An 18,116-nucleotide genomic window follows, 5' to 3' on the forward strand; every position below is an offset into this window, starting at 1 on the left:
GAAGCATGACTCTAAGAATTCACTTACAAACCAAGACTAAGATGGTAAACAATTAAAAATGATGTTTATTATAAACAATGTAAAATAATGTGTGCAATTCTTATACTTACTCGGGTAGGTTTATTGAAAAGACAACTACCACCACCGCTGTTCAAAAATTCCCGGTATTCTTCTATGTTGCATTTAGAAAATACATTCGGAAGATAATACCTGCAATTATTAGTACAATGAATCAACGTAATCATAGAAAAATACAAACCTCATTTATCACTTGCAATTATGCACCTTGTTAACAAGGAAACATCAAAAGAAATACTTAATAGACTAGCATTCATTCTTAGTTCCACAAACAGCAAGGATCATTATCAATAACCTGCTTTTCACTAACATGGATATAATGGGAATCCTAAGTAAAATATAATACTTAAGAAACCAGAAATTCCTGCTTTTCTACAAAGTGAACTAAGATTGGTTGAACACTCTACACATACACTGCATTACACTGATCCTTGTAAAACAACATACATACTGCCTTCTCCCAATCTTCTAATATTTTTGATCAACTTTAATTCCTTAGACAGCTCTAAATCTTTCTCTTTAGTTAAGCATGCAAATATTCATGTGTCTGTGGGACAAAATTGAATCACAACAGTGATTCAATGAGCTGAATGAGCTGAATGGTTTGCTTCAGTTGGATTAATTCCCATAATTCAATGATAACTGACTCATTGGAAAGTTTTCCATGCAACTCATGAGCTCAAAATTCCCAGCTGCAGTTTAATTAAGTTAAATTATTTCCAGCTGCAAAAGATTGTAACTTTTATAAACCTTACAAAGATTAAATAAAGGAAATTCAACAAACCTTTTGTGGTATTAAATGTATTCACCTATTACCTTCATTGCTTGGAAAACTTCACTGAGTTAGTTTGAATATCATGAGTAGATGATCATGCTGATGTGATTGTGGGTGTACTTTTCAAATAGCTTGAAAATTTCCAGTATAATAAATCACTGAACACTCAAGGAGCCTCTGGTAGGAAACTGCATTTTAATTATTGTTTACAATAATTCTTTCATCATTGTACTGTTCTGAATGCAATTGATAACCATTTAATTGCTTACACTTTAGGCCACATGTTGTACTCGATGAATGGAAAATTGAGTATAAAATCGGCAATGAAGCAACTTAACTGCAAAGAGCAATTAAAGCCTAGGATTCTGTTTCCATTTTACAGCAGAAGACTAACAAATTAAAAATAAAGTTCAAAGTATGTACATGTCACCAAAGAAATTCATTTCCTTGCAGGCATTCACGACAAAACAAAGAAATACAATAGAATAAAAAAAACTACACACAAAGGCTGAAAACAGCCAAATAAATAATACGTAGTTCATGAGTTGTAGAATCCCGAAAGCGAGTCCATAGCTTGTGGAATCATTTCAGATCTGACTATGTAAAGTTATCCACGCTAGTTCAGGAGCCTGATGGTTGAAGGGTAATAACTGTTCTTGAACCTGGTGGTGTGGGACCTAAGGCTCCTGTACTTCCTTCTCAATAGCTGCAGTCTAAAACAACTGGATCTAGCAAAGAAGGCGAGAGAATGATATTTTTACTCAGGCGAGAGCAAAGTGCTGTATTTTGGGAAGTTAACCTGGAACAGGACATACACAATTATTGGTAGGGCCATGGGGAGTGTTGTTGATCAGTAGCCTACAGGTACACAGTCACAAGAAAGTGGTGACAAAGGGATACAGGGTGATAAAGAAGGCATATGTGTAGCTTGCCTTTATCAATCTAAGAATTGAGTACAGGAGTCGGGACATGATGTTATAGTTGGTTCAGATCAATTTGTTGCTGCCTTGTTATAGGAAGGACCTGATTAAGCTAGAGAGAGTGCAGAAAAGATTCACAGGAATGGTACCTGAACTGGTGGGCCTGAGTTATATCGAGAGGTTGGGTAGGTTGTTTCTGTTCTCCCAGGAGCGAAGGAGGCAGATGGAGTGACATCACAGAGGTTTATAGAACTATGAGGGCAGATATAGAGTGGATGCAAAAGTGGAGAAAAGGTTCAAGAAGAAAGGAGAATGATTTAATGGGGATTTGAGGGACAACTTTTTTCCCACACAGAGGTTGGTGTGTATATGGCTCAAGCAGTCAGAGGAAGCAGGTACAGTCACAATATTTAAAAGACTTTTAGACAGGTAGATGGTATGAAAGGTTTAAAGGGATGTGGGCCAAATGCAACAAGTACGATTAGCACAGACCAGCACCTTGAACAGCGTGGACAAGTTGTGCCAAAGAGCCTGTGTCACTCTGTGAATCTAAAATAAGGGTCTTCTAAATGGTAAAGTAGCCCAGAAAACAGAGAATGAAGTGTCTGTATTTTTGTGATAACATCCTTTGTGTCCATGTTTAAATGCAATTAATGTAAGAGCTGCCAATCAGCAAATTGGATTGGGCACTTTTGGCTGTCTATCACTTCTATACAACTGATGTTTTCCAGAATCATTTAGGCATATGACAAAAAGACATGTCCTCCCTCCTCACCTCCATGACATCCTCTTATGGAACCGTATTACAGATGCCCTGGACTCAGCCCTTTAAGCTTGTGTTCTGCTTCTCATTCTTTTTGTGGCAAAATCAGTTGGTTTGGAATAATAAATGCCATATTTTAAAACCCTGATAGATTCCGTTGTTTTAATCCAAAATTCTTTCAGGAGTCGGGAAAGAGTCACAAAACTTGACACTTCACACTTGTTTAATTAAGCATTAACAGAACAAAGAGAGAGTTGAAAACAGTGTGAGGTCTACTAGTTGAAGAGAGGGAAAGTCAAAACATCTAAGAATAAAGATGGCCTCTGGCCTCATGGTCAGCTTTTTTAACCATAGAACATTACAGCACAGTACAGGCCCTTCAGCCCTCCATGTTGTGCCAACCCATATAATCCTTTAAAAAAAAGTACTAAACCCACACTACCCCATAACCTTCTATTTTTCTTTCATCCATGTGCCTGTGCAAGAGGCTCTTAAATAACCCTAATGTAAGGCCTTTCCGCACAGAAGGTTAGTTAGGAAGGTTCAATCGTTAGGTATTAATATTGAAGTAGTAAAATGGATTCAACAGTGGCTAGATGGGAGATGCCAGAGAATAGTGGTGGATAACTGTGTGTCAGGTTGGAGGCCGGTGACTAGTGGTGTGCCTCAGGGATTTGTACTGCCTCCAATGTTGTTTGTCGTATACATTAATGATCTGGATGATGGGGTGGTAAATTGGATTAGTAAGTATGCAGATGATACTAAGGTAGATGGTGTTGTGGATAATGAAGTCAGTTTTCAAACCTTGCAGAGAGATTTTGAAAAGTGGGCTGAACATTGGCAGATGGAGTTCAATGCTGATAAGTGTGAGGTGCTACATTTTGGTAGGAATAATCCAAATAGGACATACATGGTAAATGGTAGGGCATTGAAGAATGCAGTAGAACAGAGTGATCTAGGAATAATGGTGCATAGTTCCCTGAAGATGGAATCTCATGTAGATAAAGTGGTGAAGAAAGCTTTTGGTATGCTGGCCTTTATAAATCAGAGCATTGAGTATAGGAGTTGGGATGTAATGTTAAAATTATACAAGGCATTGGTAAGGCCGAATTTGGAGTATTGTGTACAGTTCTGGTCACTGAATTATAGGAAAGATGTCAACAAAATAGAGAAAGTATAGAGAAGATTTACTAGAATGTTACCTGGATTTCAGCACCTAAGTTACAGGGAAAAGTTGAACAAGTTAGGTCTTTATTCTTTGGAGCATAGAAGGTTGAGGGGGGACTTGATAGAGGTATTTAAAATAATGAGGGGGATAGATAGAGTTGACGTGGATAGGCTTTTTCCATTGAGAATAGGGGAGATTCAAACAAGAGGACATGAGTTGAGAGCTAGGGGGCAAAAGTTTAAGGGTAACGAGGGGAATTTCTTTACTCAGAGAGTGGTAGCTGTGTGGATCGAGCTTCCAGTAGAAGTGGTAGAGGCAGGTTCTGTATTGTCATTTAAAGTAAAATTGGATAGGTATATGGACAGGAAAGGAATGGAGGGTTATGGGCTGAGTGTGGGCCAGTGGGACTAGGTAAGAGTAAGTGTTTGGCACGGACTAGAAGGGCCGAGATCGCCTGTTTCAGTGCTGTAATTGTTATAAGGTTATATATTTTAGCCTCCACCACCATCCCTGGCAAGTCATTTCACAACCCTCTGTGTAAAAAACTTACCCCTAATGTCTCGCCTAAACTTCCCTCCCATAATTTTGTACATATGCCCTCTGGTGTTTGCTATTGGTGCCCTGGGAAATAGGTATTGACTATCCACCCTATCTATGCCTCTCATAATCTTGTAGACCTCTATCAAGTCCCCTCTCATTCTTCTACACTCCAAAGAGAAAAGTCCCAGCTCTCCTAACCTTGAATCATATGACTTGTTCTCCAAACCAGGCAACATCCTGGTAAATCTCCTCTGCACCATAGCTTCCACATCCTTCCTATAATGAGGTGACCAGAATTGAACACAATACTCTAAGTGCGGTCTCACCAGAATTTTGTAGAGTTGCAACATGACCTCTCTACTCTTGAACTCAATCCCCCTGTTAATGAAGTCTAGCATCGCATGGACCTTCTTAACTACCCTATCAACCTGCACAGCGACCTTGAGGGATGTATGGATTTGAACCCCAAGGCCCCTTTGTTCATCCACACTCTTAAGTAACTGACCATTAAACCTGTACTCAGTCTTCTGGTTTGTCCTTCCAAAATGCATCACCTCACACTTATCCAGATTGAACTCCATCTGCTATTTTTCTGCCCAACTCTGCAGCCTGTCTATATCCTCTTGTTACCTTCAACAACCTGCAGCTCCATCCACAACTCCTCCAATCTTCGTGTCATCCACAAACTTACTCACCCATCCTTCCGCCTCTACATCCCGGTCATTTATAGAAATCACAAATAGCAGGGGTACCAGGACAGATTCCTGTGGCACTCCACTAGGCACCGATCTCCAGGCAGAATACTTTCCTTCCACAACTACCCTCTGTTTTCTTCCTTCAAGCCAATTTTTTATTCAAGCAGCCAAGGTTCCACTTATCCCATACCTCATGACTTTCTTGATGAGTCTCTCATGAGGGACTTTGTTAAATGCCTTGCTAAACTCCATGAAGACCACATCCATTGCCCTAGCCTCATAGATAATACCCTCATTTAGCTAAGGAAAACTCCATTCAAATTCATAGATAAGAGTCAACCAATGATAAAGCCCATTTTCAAATAACCAAGTTTCCAGAAATTCCCAGAATTATCCAATATAACCACTAAGGAACACACTGAATAACTGCATATACATACTGTGGCTACTAGCAATGATATTATGTGTATATAAGAATTACTTCAAATACAAACAGATAATTAAATGTTAAACTGCAAATAAAATTACAATTAAAATTATAAACAGTTGGATCCAACAATGCCCCACCTCATTCTAAATTACATGCTTAGAAGCATTATATCTGAAAATTCAGAGGCAAAAATCTTGTGGTATCTATGTTAAGAATCAAATAATCAATAATTCTTGTTAAGAATTATCAAAGAGTATATATTCTTCAAAGTATTCTTAGGATTATGTCAAGATTATGCAGATTAGTAGGCACACTTATGCGAGTTTGAACTATTCTATTAATGATTGCATTTAAACAAGCAAAAAAGATATAAATTATGATAAGGCATATTAGTATGAATAATATGATTCCTAATATTGAGCAGCCCCATCTTCTGAGACTTAAATGTATCCAGTCAAAGAAATCCCACCCGTCAGATTGATGTATTTTAGCTGCTTCCTTACAAATATGATTAATCGAATTAGTCATGTCTTCAGACTCGTCAGATATGGAAGTACAATACTCCTTGCCTATAACTGCGTATGTTACCCCTTTAACTGCTGAGAGAACATCTAATGTCTTACAACTTTGAAGAACCATCTTACACATCGCAACCATTTCTGTTGTTACTTTCCCTAAGGAAGCAGCAGTTTGTCATTTCTTACTCTTTCTGAGGCTGCAGCAAGATTTTCAATTTCTTTTATTCTCTTTGAAACACTATAAAATGGGAATAAAATTAACGCAAAACAATCTCCTTCTGAAATGTCTTGTTTACTTCTGGAGTAAAGTGTGCATATGTTTCATGGTGGGAAAAACATACCCTCAATAACAAGCACCTAACCAATTACATGAAAGAAAGGTGTAGGCTCCATTTCTGCACATAAAGGACATATTGTTCCATGAACTTAGACAATTTGTTATTACTTGACAGGAGATTTGTTGGATTGTAATAGTTTTGATGTCAATGAAAATGCCAGAGTCATTACTCCATTTAGGCCAATGCAACTTGTAATTGTATGAACTACGCCCTACTGGAATGCTTTCTGAACTCAAGCATTAGGAGGCCTTTATAGCAAAGACATGAAAAGGTTTAATAGCTTTGTTATGAACATTTGATGTACTGTAGATATATCCCAAGATAAGACAATATGATATGTCCTTAAATCATGCTGATTATATTTACATATATTATCTAGTTTAAGACAGCGCTTGGGGGACATGATCATCCTATATTTATGTCTCTCACGAGAATAACAAATCATAGGCATAATGTCAACATCACCATTGCTGAAATGTTTAATAGAGAGGGTGCATGTTCTAGATCTGCAGGAATCCCTAGCATTGCTGCATATTTTGAAATGTGCGCTGTATGTTGACACAGCCAACAGCTAAAGGCATTAACAGCATTAGCAAATTCATGTGATACTTGCAATTATACATTATGAGTCATCTCAACTGGCACAATATAATTAGGAGAAATTGGCAAAACTATAACAAAAATAAATAATATTATAATAAATTTAATACTGTCCACAGTTGTCGACATGCTTGAATTCTTCTGGCTGCTTAGTGATTATGTAGCCTAGCAGTTTAGGAATTGTGGCCAAGAGGTTACTAGCACATTCACCATTGTGCTCGCTGTCCTTTTGGATACATCTTCAGCTCATTTCCAATGGCTGATGAGTATCCACTTACTTCTAACTTCTACTTTCTCTGCTGAGTTGGTAACTAACAACACTTGACAAGGAACTTTCCATCCATCTCCCAGTGGTTTCTTATATGGTTTCTTATTCACTTACTCACCAGGAATCAAGGTTTGTCCTCCCTCTAGATCACTCCAAGGGGCAGTAGCCTGTACAGCTTGAGTTAATTCCACACAATAGTTAACTGAACTGTCTGCCATAAAGCACCTCTTTGAGATTGAGAGCTCCCAGCAGTGACATATTGTTAGACCTCGAATGGACTTAATGTGGTTTTCTTGTTTGTGGTTGTTCTGTTGCTACACAAAGTCATAAGAAGACCCATAAGCCGTTGTTATGCATTCTTCATGATACTTGGTTGTTGCTTGATGATTCCATTCATTTATTTAACTTATTCTGATGACTCTGGGTGATGTGGACAATGATAAGACTAATGAACATTCATTACTCGACATAATTCCTGACAAACACTGTCAGTGAAATGTGTTCCTTGCTCAGAGTTGATGTGACATGGCAATCCCCACCTAGGAATATGGTCTTTGATCAGAGTTTCCCATTGACCTACAGGGTAAGTGGTTCACCTGTAGTAGGGATCCTTAATGCAGGTGCAGTGCACAATGTCACTTTAAACACACTTTCAGTTGTTTTTCATTAAGAGTCATGGGGTTGTCTGAGCACTTACTGCTTTCAGCAGAATGTTGAGTGGTTGAACAATAATTGATGGATCTGCCATTAGCTTGTCAATACATTGATCAGTAAAGGCTTCATCATCAGCCTATGTGTCCTTACTCCCCTTTCTTTATTGGAGCAAGCTGTGACATAACTTTGTCTTATTGTTTCAAGCCTGTCATCTTCACTTGAGTTGCTAGGGGCTGCTATCGATGTCATGTCCATCCTGTAATTCTTCAGAGTTCCGATAGAGGTGCTGTATCGGGAGAATGTCTGATGTAGGCTGTAATTCTTCAGAGTTTAAAGGTGTCGCTGACTTGGGGGACCATTTGATGTAGGTGGTATTTCCCAGGGTGGAGCACCAGAAGCAGCATCACTAACAGGACTAGCCCTTTGAAGACCCTATACAGTTTCTCCTTGTTTTAGTTTGCCTTTGAGCTTCATACATGCACTTTGATTAAATTGCTTTGTTGTTCTTTTGCTCATTCGGTTAATGCAAAGATAATGCTCTTTAGACTTTTTACTATCTCTATCATGCTGTTTTGTAGTTCTTTATAAAAGTCTTTATTTGCCTCATTAACTCTTTCATTTCCTCGCACATTCAATTAAACCGACTACACAGTCTTATCTCTTAATCAGTAAGTGCCATTCCAGGTTTTTCCTTTCCCTCAACAATTTTCCAAATCTTAAAAAAACTTATCTCATTGTTATATTTCATCTGCATCCAGTAATTTGTAATATTTTGAGACTATTTTCAAAGTAATAAAAAGTACATAGATTGCAACTGTGGGTTGTCCTGTGACCAAAATATTATCCCTTGACCAATGGGTCATCCTGTAACTCAATTACTGGATGCAACCGTTGGTTTGTGCAATGTGTATTTTACTAAGTAGCAAATTGATTGCCATCTAACCAAAACAGATCGCTGTGCAAGCAAAATAAATTGTCCTGCAAATGAAACTGATACTTTTACAGATCTGTTTATTTTAATGGCAATGTACTGGTCCTCAATCCTGATTTCCATCTGATCATATTGAAATCAGAACTAGTTTTCCTCTCAAACTTAAACAAAGGAAGTTTGTACCCCCTTTGTTCTGGTGCTGAAAAACTCCACTTTGTCTGTGATTGTTTCAAGTACTTAAAGTTCAAAATATCCTGCCAACTATGCCAATTGTTGGATTCTGATATTTTCATCCAAGGTTCTTTCAGAAGTCAGGGAAGAGGCGCAAAATTTGTTGCCTCATGATCATTTTATTAAGTGTTAATAAAATAAACAGAGAGTTGAAAACAGACAGTGAGAGAGGTCTATTATTTAAAGGGATGGAGAGTCAAAAGATCTACAAACATAGATGAGCTTTGGCCTCGTGGTCAGCTTTTTTATATTATAAAGATGAGGAAAATTCCATTCAAATTCATAGATAAGAGTCAACCAGTGAGAAATCTGGTTGGGAATTTCGAGTTTAACATCAAAGGATGTACTTTGGATCGAAAGAACAGGCAGGATGACCTAGGTTGTGGTGTGGCTCTATTGATAAGAGATGGAATTCCATCTTTATAAAGAGGTGACATAGGGTCAGAGAATATTGAATCTTTGTGGATAGGGTTAAGAAACTGCAAAGGTAAAAATCCATTATGGGAATCAAATATAGGCCTCCAAATAGTAGCCAAGATGTGGGGTTGAGATTGCAAAAGGAGCTGGAAAGGGCTTGCAATAAGGGTAATGCCACAATTGTAATGGGAGAAGCTTAATATGCAAGGGGATTAAGAAAATCAGGTTGGTATCGGATTGCAAGAGAGGCAATATGTTGAATGCCTATGAGATGGCTTTTCAGAGCAGGTCACGCTCGAGCCTAGTCGCGGAAAGGCTATCTTAGATTGGGTGTTGTGTAATAACCCAGATTTTATTAGTGAGCTTAATGTAAAGGAACCCTTAGGAGGCAGTGATCATAATGTGATTGAAATCATACTGCAATTTGAGAGGGAGAAGCATAAGTCACATATATTATTATTGAAATGGAATGAAGGGAATTACAGAGACATGAGAGAGGAGCTTGCCTAGGTGGATTGGAGGGAAATACTGGCGGGGATGATGGCAGAACAGAGGTGGCTGAAATTTCTGGGAATAGTTCACAAGGCACAGGATAGATATGTCCCACAGAAGAAGTTATTCTCAAATGGCCGAGGTAGGCAACTGTGGCTGACAAGGGAAATTAACAACTATATAAAAGCCAAGGAAAGGGCACATAAAGTAGCAAAAGTGAGTGCGAAGTTGGATGATGGGAAGCTTTTAAACTCCAAGAGGCAACTAAAAAAACTATAAGAAAGGAAACGATGAAATATTAGGGCAAATAGATGGTGATATAAAACAAAATGCTAAAAGTTTTTTTCAGTTATATAAGTAATAAAAGGGAGATAAGAGTTTATAAGTTGATATTGGATCCTGGAAAATGATGTTGGTGAGGTAGCAATGGGGGCAAAGAAATGACAGATAAACTTAGTAAGTACATTGCTTCAGTCTTTACTGTGGAAGACACTAGCCAGGGGTCTGTGTGTGTCAGGGAGCAGGAGTGAGTGCTATTGCTATTACAAAGGAAAAAGTGCTAAGCCAACTCAAAGGTCTTAAGGTGGACCAGATGGACTACATCCCAGAGTCTTGACAGAGGTTGCTGAAGAGATAACAGATGCATTGATCATGATCTTTCAAAAATCACTTGATCCTGGCATGGTCCTGAAGGACTGGAAAATTGAAAATGTCACTCTACTCTTTAAGGAGGAAAGAAGGCAAAAGAAAGGAAATTTACCCTAACATTAGTGGTTGGGTAAGTGTTGGAGTCTATTTATTAAGGACAATTTTTTGGGTACTTGGAGACTCATGATAAAATAAATCAAAGTTAGCATGGTTTCTGTGTAGGGAAATCTTGCCTGACAAATCTGTTAGAGTTCTTTGAGGAAGTAACAAGCAGGGTGGAAAAAGGAGAGGCAGTAGATGTCATTTACTTGGATTTTCTGAAGTCATTTGATAAGGCATCTCACATGAGGCTGCTTAACAAGATAAAATCCTACGGTGTTACAGGAAATATACTGGCAGGGATAAAGGAATGGCTGACAGACAGGAGGCAGTGAGTGGGAATAAGGTGGCCTTTTCTGGTTGGCTGCCAGTGACTAGTGGTGTTACACAGGGGTCAGTATTGGGACTGCTACTTTTCACATTGTTTATCAAAGATTTGGATAATGGAATTGATGGCTTTGTGGCAAAGTTTCAAGATGATACAAAGATAGGTGGAGGGGTAGGTGGTGCTGAGGAAGCAATGTGATTGCAGCAGGAATTAGAAAAATTGGAAGAATAGGCAAAAAAGTGGCAGATGGAATACAGCATTGGGAAATGTATGATAATGCATTTTGGTAAAAGGAACAATAGTGCGGACTATTATCTAATTGGGGAGAAGGTTCAAACATCAGAGATGTAGAGGGACTTAAGAATCCTTATACAAGACTCCCAGAAGGTTAATTTACAGGTTGAGTCTGCGGTAAAGAAGGCAAATGCAATGTTGGCATTTACTTCAAGGGGAGTAGAATAAAAAAGCAAAGAATTAATATTGAGCCTTCATAAGACACCAGTCAGGCTGCACTTGGAGTATTGTCAACAGTTCTGGGCCCCATATCTCAGAAAGGATATGTTGTCTTTGGAGACAGTCTGGAAGAGGTTCATGGTGATGAGTCTAGGAATGAAAGGGTTAACATACAGGAGGGTTTTGGGCCTGTAATCACTGGAATTTAGAAGAATGCATGGGGATCTCATTGAAACCTACCACATGTTGAAAGAACTAGATAAGGTGGATGTGAAGAGGTAAGGAGGAAATTTTTTAGCCAAAGAGTAGTGTATCTGTGAAATGCTCTGCCACAGACTGCAGTGGAGGCTATTTCCATGCATACATTCAAAGCAGAAGTTTATAGATTCCTGATTGGTCGGGGCATCCAGGGCTATGGTGAGAAGGCAGGGGTATGGGGTCAGGGTTAGCCATGATGAAATGGCATAAAGGACTTGATGGGCTGAATGGCCTAACTCTGCTTCTGGGTCTCATGGTCTTCTGGTCTTAAAGGTCTTATTCAAACCTTCAAGAAATTCCCAGAATTATATCAACATAACTAGGAGACACATCAACATGTGTCTAGGAGACACATTGAACAACTGCATATACATACTGCAACCACTAGGAAACATATTAAACCATTGCATGCTTATAAGAATGACTTAAAATACAAGCAGATAATTAAAACTGACAATTAAACCATCGGATCCAACACACACTGAAGATCTTTTTAAAAGGAAAAAATTCCCAATATCCCTATTTCTTTTGGGTTGTCCTGAACACAAGTGGAATCAGTTCAACTGTCATTATTATCTCTGTTTGCCAGTGAGTGCCCTGGGAAAAAAATTCTAACTATCCCTTGTATCTACACCCCTTATAAATTGGCAACCCTCTTTATGGTTACCCATCTATCTGCTGCATTTCAGTGAGAACCAACCTATCCTATCCTATCTCTCCTTTAACTGCAGCCCTCAATTCTAGGCAACATTCTGATGAATCTCTTCTGTACTTTCTCTCTTGCTACCATGTTCCTTCTTCAGTGTAGTGTCCAAAACTGTACCCTTGGCACAACCTTGTACAATTGTAACAGATGCTGCTGCCTTATATTTAACAAGAATGTGTTTGAGGAATCAAATATTCAGCAAGTTTAATAAAGCTAACATGTCTCAATTTGGAAAAGGTTATGGAGCATTTCCCATCTCAATGACCAGGAGATAAAGGAAGGCAACATATGAAGTTTTTTCTAGGCATGCATTTAGGTTTGCCTGATTTTATGATTCACTATACTTTGCAGATCCACTGGCAGAATTACAATATGTGCAATTATAACTAACAAAATAAGTCTTTGCATTTATTGAATAAATGCAAAAGCACCAACTGAAAGTGGCAAATAAAATGCAAAGCCCGTAAGTGCTTTGTTTTGATCATCAGTGGGACCAATAAACTTCTTAAGCAGTGCCCAGGTTCTACTCCATTACAAACACAATTAAGTCCCATTTACTCAATTTAAATCAAGTTAAAAGAGAATAATGTATTCCCTTGGGTGCCAATGGTTCCAAATGTATCTAGGCCATTAGTTACCTGAAGACTTGGAAAATTTAAATTTGTTCTTATGTTAATTGACTCACTGTGGGGGTTGAGAATCTTTAGTCAGAAGAGCACTTTATGTTTCTTCTGTTCTAATTGTGTTCTTTCTTGTAAAAATTGGGAATAATTTATGCTTAAATTATGTTCTTCTTTGAATGCTGCTTATATGATGCTATGTGCCTGTGATGCTATTGCCAAGAAGTTTTTCAATGCACCGGTGCATATACAATAAAATTGATTATTGACTACTGGCTCCACTCACACCCCCCCCCCCCCCCCCCAATGTCAACCCTCTAGGGATTGTCTGAAGTCTAAATTACTTGGAATGACAGCACTAAACCATTCAAAACTACATTCCACTTGTTTCAACTCATTAAGACTTTTTTTTACTGTGTATTTTCGTAACTTTTAACTAATGGGAAAGAAGTAGGCAAACTGTCTCTGCATTTTGTCTTCCCTATTGTCACTCTTGTTATAAAATTCCAAAACACTATGCTGAAACAGCACCAGAGTCTTAGTTCCGAACCTGATCCTGGATGCTGTCTGTGGAGTTTACATTACATTCTTAAAGTTCAAAGTACATTTATTATCAAAGTATGTATACATTGTACAACCTTGAGATGTATCTCCTTACAGGCAGCCACAAAACAAAGCCCAAAAGAGCCCATTAAAAAAAAACAGGATACACCCAATGAGCAGAGTGAGAAAGAAAACAAATCATGCAAACAATAAAAGTAAACAAATAGCATTTAGAATGAAAGTGAGTCTCCTACAAAGTGGAGATGGTGTCTGATATCAACTGAAGATGACATATGGATCAGTTGGGGAAAGCAGATTCAATTGGTAGAATGAAAAGTTCACTACTGCTATCAGAACCACTTCCTGCAGTGTCAGAGTCAACTCCTACTATCAGCACAGAGGAGGTCTCAGAACCTGAAACTGTTTCACAGCCACAAGTCTCATTTGTCAAGGAGAGTAACCCCCTTGTCAGGAAGGATGTTATCCCACAAGAGTAAGAAAGCTCCACAGCAATTATTAAGCCTGAATGGGACAATTTAAAACTTGCTATGCTGTGGATGTCTGTAAATAATAATTGTATTATATACTGTGTATCTTGTTGAGATGCATTCTCTTTTGAGTTGAAGTTTGTAGCTAAGCAGGGAGATTGTATATTTAGTGTTTCAATAATATTTGAGTAATCTTGTATATATGTTGCTTGATTAAGCATTCTTGGTTGTTTAATTAATTGTGGTTTATATGTATAAGTACATTAGTTGCATACATCATCATATGCGCCTCACTTAAAATAGAGATGAAATTACACCCGCATTTTGGACTTCTGTGCCTTCCTTTGAATGAGTTTAATGTTTTGTGCTTGTGACTGCATGGGTTTCTTTTGTAACATCTGGTTTTGTCCAGCTTCCAAGAGTACACTAGCTGGTAGATTGACTTTATCCAGTGTTCAGGTGAGTGATTGAACTTACAGGAAGTTCGTAGGAATGTGGGGAGAATGAAAAAAATGGGATTATTACAGGATTGGTGTAAATGGGATCTCGATGGTCTCCATAACTCTGGCTCTATGAACATCTTAAATAGTTATGCCAATTATATTTAGTAATTTGAAACTAGGTTCTCTTTTTTTCAACCTTGAATGCAATATAATCTGGGAAGAATAATTGAAGTGTGGGACTTTCACTTTCACTGTTATATGTGTTGCTTCACTGGAAATAGTCAGGTCCAAAAATGACTGAACATACATCCAACAACATCAAGAAACTATGCAGGCTAAAGCGATCTGCTTGCCTGCTTCTTGACCCTAAATATTCACTTCCTCCACTGATGTTGCATTATAGTTGCAATGTGTTCTATTTACAAAAAAACACTGCATTTTTTTCTCTCAGTAACTCTAAAAGCCCACGACAACAAGGACAACAGCCTTCTCTCCAAGTTGTACTTCATCCTAAGATGGAAATACATCAAAGACCCTTCAACTTGTCACTGAACAATACCATGGGAGTACCTACGTCAGAAAAACTGCAGCAATTCAAGAAGATGGTTCCTTACCACAGTCTCACATGTTACAACAGATAGACAGTAAGTGCTGGCCACATTCTATAAATTACTAAATATCCAAATACATTAAAGGATCCTGATATTGTAAAATATGATTAATGATTCAATTGCCTTTTCAAACAGTGACAATATTTCAAAAATATTGGTTAAATCATAAACTTCTCTGTTGAAAGAGACTTCTGTAGCACAGGCCTTGAAATCTTCTAGAAAATTATACTGGATAACTGATATTATGAGAAGATCGGGGGTGGGGGGCATCTAGACAAGGTGGCTGATGTGTAGGTTGAATTCTGTCCTGAATTCTTGGGTCAAACAGGCTCTCTTTGTGATTTAGCATGTGATAATTCAATTTTTATCTTGAAATTCTGGAGCGGATAAATTGTGTGATTATGAATAGGATGTTAATGAATTCATTGCATTATTCCATTTACAAGTAAAATGAAAGGAATTTTAAAAACTAGGTAATGCCATATTAAACAATTTTGTTCATATGTTAATTATATCCCAAGAAAATTCTTAATTATAATTACTGATTAAGCAAATTAGAAAATCAGCCCTGCTTAATTCATAAATGATTATTACACAAATAAAATTGTGACACATGAATTCACATTTCAGGATTTTTTCATATTCAAATGTACTTCGTTAACATTTTTTGCTGTTGCAAATTGATTGGAGTGCCATGTTCTCATAAAAACAGCATAATCACACTAACAATTGCCAAACATACAATCCATTTCAGGACTATGCAACCTCATATTCTATGTTGTGCTGAAGTGAAGCACTCCCAAAGCAACAAGTAAATGATGATTGGATGTGACTCTAATCTCTGCATTGCTTTGACCAGCCCATTTCCCTGCAGGAACCCTGTAGAAAATGTTAGGCTCCTTTGTCAATTCACCTGGAGCACACTCCTGATGTGAATGCAGCAAGGCGGTCGTGTTATGTTGTGCCCTGTTTTCATCAATTATGCAATCAACTTTCAATGAAAATAATTCATCACAACTGAAAATTTGAACTTATTATGAGTTGCACAAAGTTCTCAATTTTTGTTCCTGGACTTCCATGTTTCTGAAGCATTAGTGCTCAATCAGAATCAGACTTTAATCGCCAAGTACCTGTGCACATACAAGGAATTTACTTCCGGCAGATGTTGTCTCTCTGCTCATAACAATAATGATGATAAATATAAATGAAAATATAGATTATACATACAGGTAGTGCAATCCAAGTAATAGTTAGCCGACAGTTAACTGTTCAGCAAAGTGACCGCAGTAGGGAAAAAACTTCTCCAGTGCCTATTAGTCTTAGTCTGGAGGGATCTGAAGCGCCTACCAGACGGAAGCAGTTCAAACAGTCCATGCGCAGGATGGAAGGAGTCCTTTATGATGTTCCCCGCCTTCTTCTTCAACCTGGAAGAGTACAGGTCCACGATAGAGGGCAAGGAGGCTCCAATGATGCGCTCGGCAGTCTTCACTGTGCGCTGTAGTCTGGTTCTATCCTGCTTGGTGGCGGCTCCAAACCACACAGTGATGGAGGTGCACAGGACAGACTCAATGACTGCAGTGTAGAACTGCAGCAGCAATTCCTGAGGCAGACCATGTTTCCTCAAGAGCCGCAGGAAGTACATCCGCTGCTGGGCCTTCTTCAGGATGGAGCTGATGTTCTGCTCCCACTTCAGATCCTGAGAGATGGTGGTTCCCAGGAACCTGAAGTTCTCCACGGTGGACACAGGGCTGCTGAGGACTGTGAGGGGGGACATAACGGGGGGATATCTCCTGAAATCCACTATCATCTCCTTTGTCTTGAGCGTGTTCAGCTCCAGATTGTTCCGACTGCACCAGAGCGCCAGTTGGTCCACCTGCTGTCGATATGCAGACTCATCGCTGTTCTGGATGAGTCCGATGACGGTGGTGTCGTCTGCAAACTTCAAAAGCTTCACATAGGGGTTGGAGGAGGTGCAGTCATTGGTGTAGAGGGAGAACAGCAGTGGAGAGAGGACACACCCCTGGGGGGTGCCTGACCCTGAAGATGCACAGTGCCTAACAGCATATAATATACACCATCAGGAGTCTCAGGACCCACACCATCAGATTCAGGAATAATTATTATCCCTCAACCTTCAGGATTTTGAACCAGACAGGATAACTTCACTCGCCCCATCACTTAACTCTTCCCAAAACTCCATTTCATGTTCTCAATACTTACTGTTTATTTATTTATTATTTTTTCTTTCTTTTTTTATTTGCACAGTTTATTGATTTTGCACATTGCTTGCTTGTCTGTCCTACTGAGTGCAGTCTTTCTTTGATTCTGTTGTCTTTCATGTATTTACTGTGATTGCCTACAAGAAAATGAATCTCAGGGTTGTACAGGTTTATGCTGACACATGTACTTTGATCATCCGTTTAGTTTGAACTTTATATCCTATTTATGCAGTCTAATTAGCAAAGTACTGTCCAAGACAGAATTCTGATGTGGCTTGCAAACACAGCCCGGAGTAACTGTGAACTGCAATGTAGCTCAGAAGGATTAATTACTACTTCTAAAGTTCAAAAGTTCAGAATACAGTACATGCTCCATTAACTCCATGGTAGAGCTAAGTCTTTAGTTGTGCCTTATATGAATATTGCCATCATGCTTTGTGTCACTTACACTGTATCCAGTAACACTGTAGGGTGCAGTGGCACCCTGTATGGCTAAAGCCCCGTGTATAAGCCATGTGAGACAAATGTTAAAGTTACCAATCCCCACTACTCAAATTAGGGGTATCTGCCTGCAAAAGGGTGATTGGCAGGCATGCTGCCTCTTATATTTCAGAAAGGGAATGTGAAATTTTCATTTCTCCAAGTGCATGTAACTCTTTGCTGTTCGCTTTCTAAATTTGGCTTCACTTCACTTCGACAGATCAAAGGATGCCCTATCATGGTAATTAAAGTAATACGCAGAATAATAATAATGACAGAGTATTAGGCTCTTGCAAAGAGCTCATGTTGACAAAGCTGCTGAAGAATAGGGTAACTCAAGCACTCGTCTATGAGCTCAGGCACTTTCATCTACACAGAGAGTCCAGCAAGCTATTTTTTTGG

General features: G+C 38.6%; 1 protein-coding gene across 4 annotated transcripts in view; it reads right to left on the reverse strand.

Moving 5' to 3' along the window:
* Positions 1–18,116, reverse strand: part of adam22 (ADAM metallopeptidase domain 22) — a 337,659-nt gene that overhangs the window by 81,385 nt on the left and 238,158 nt on the right. For all 4 annotated transcript variants that reach the window (XM_059972204.1, XM_059972203.1, XM_059972205.1 and 1 more), the window contains exon 15: positions 111–210. In XM_059972204.1, coding sequence (XP_059828187.1) covers positions 111–210 — 100 coding nt within the window. The remainder of the gene's footprint in view (positions 1–110; positions 211–18,116) is intronic.

Source organism: Hypanus sabinus, chromosome 6, assembly GCF_030144855.1.
Source record: "Hypanus sabinus isolate sHypSab1 chromosome 6, sHypSab1.hap1, whole genome shotgun sequence".
Classification (NCBI taxonomy): Eukaryota; Metazoa; Chordata; class Chondrichthyes; order Myliobatiformes; family Dasyatidae; genus Hypanus; species Hypanus sabinus.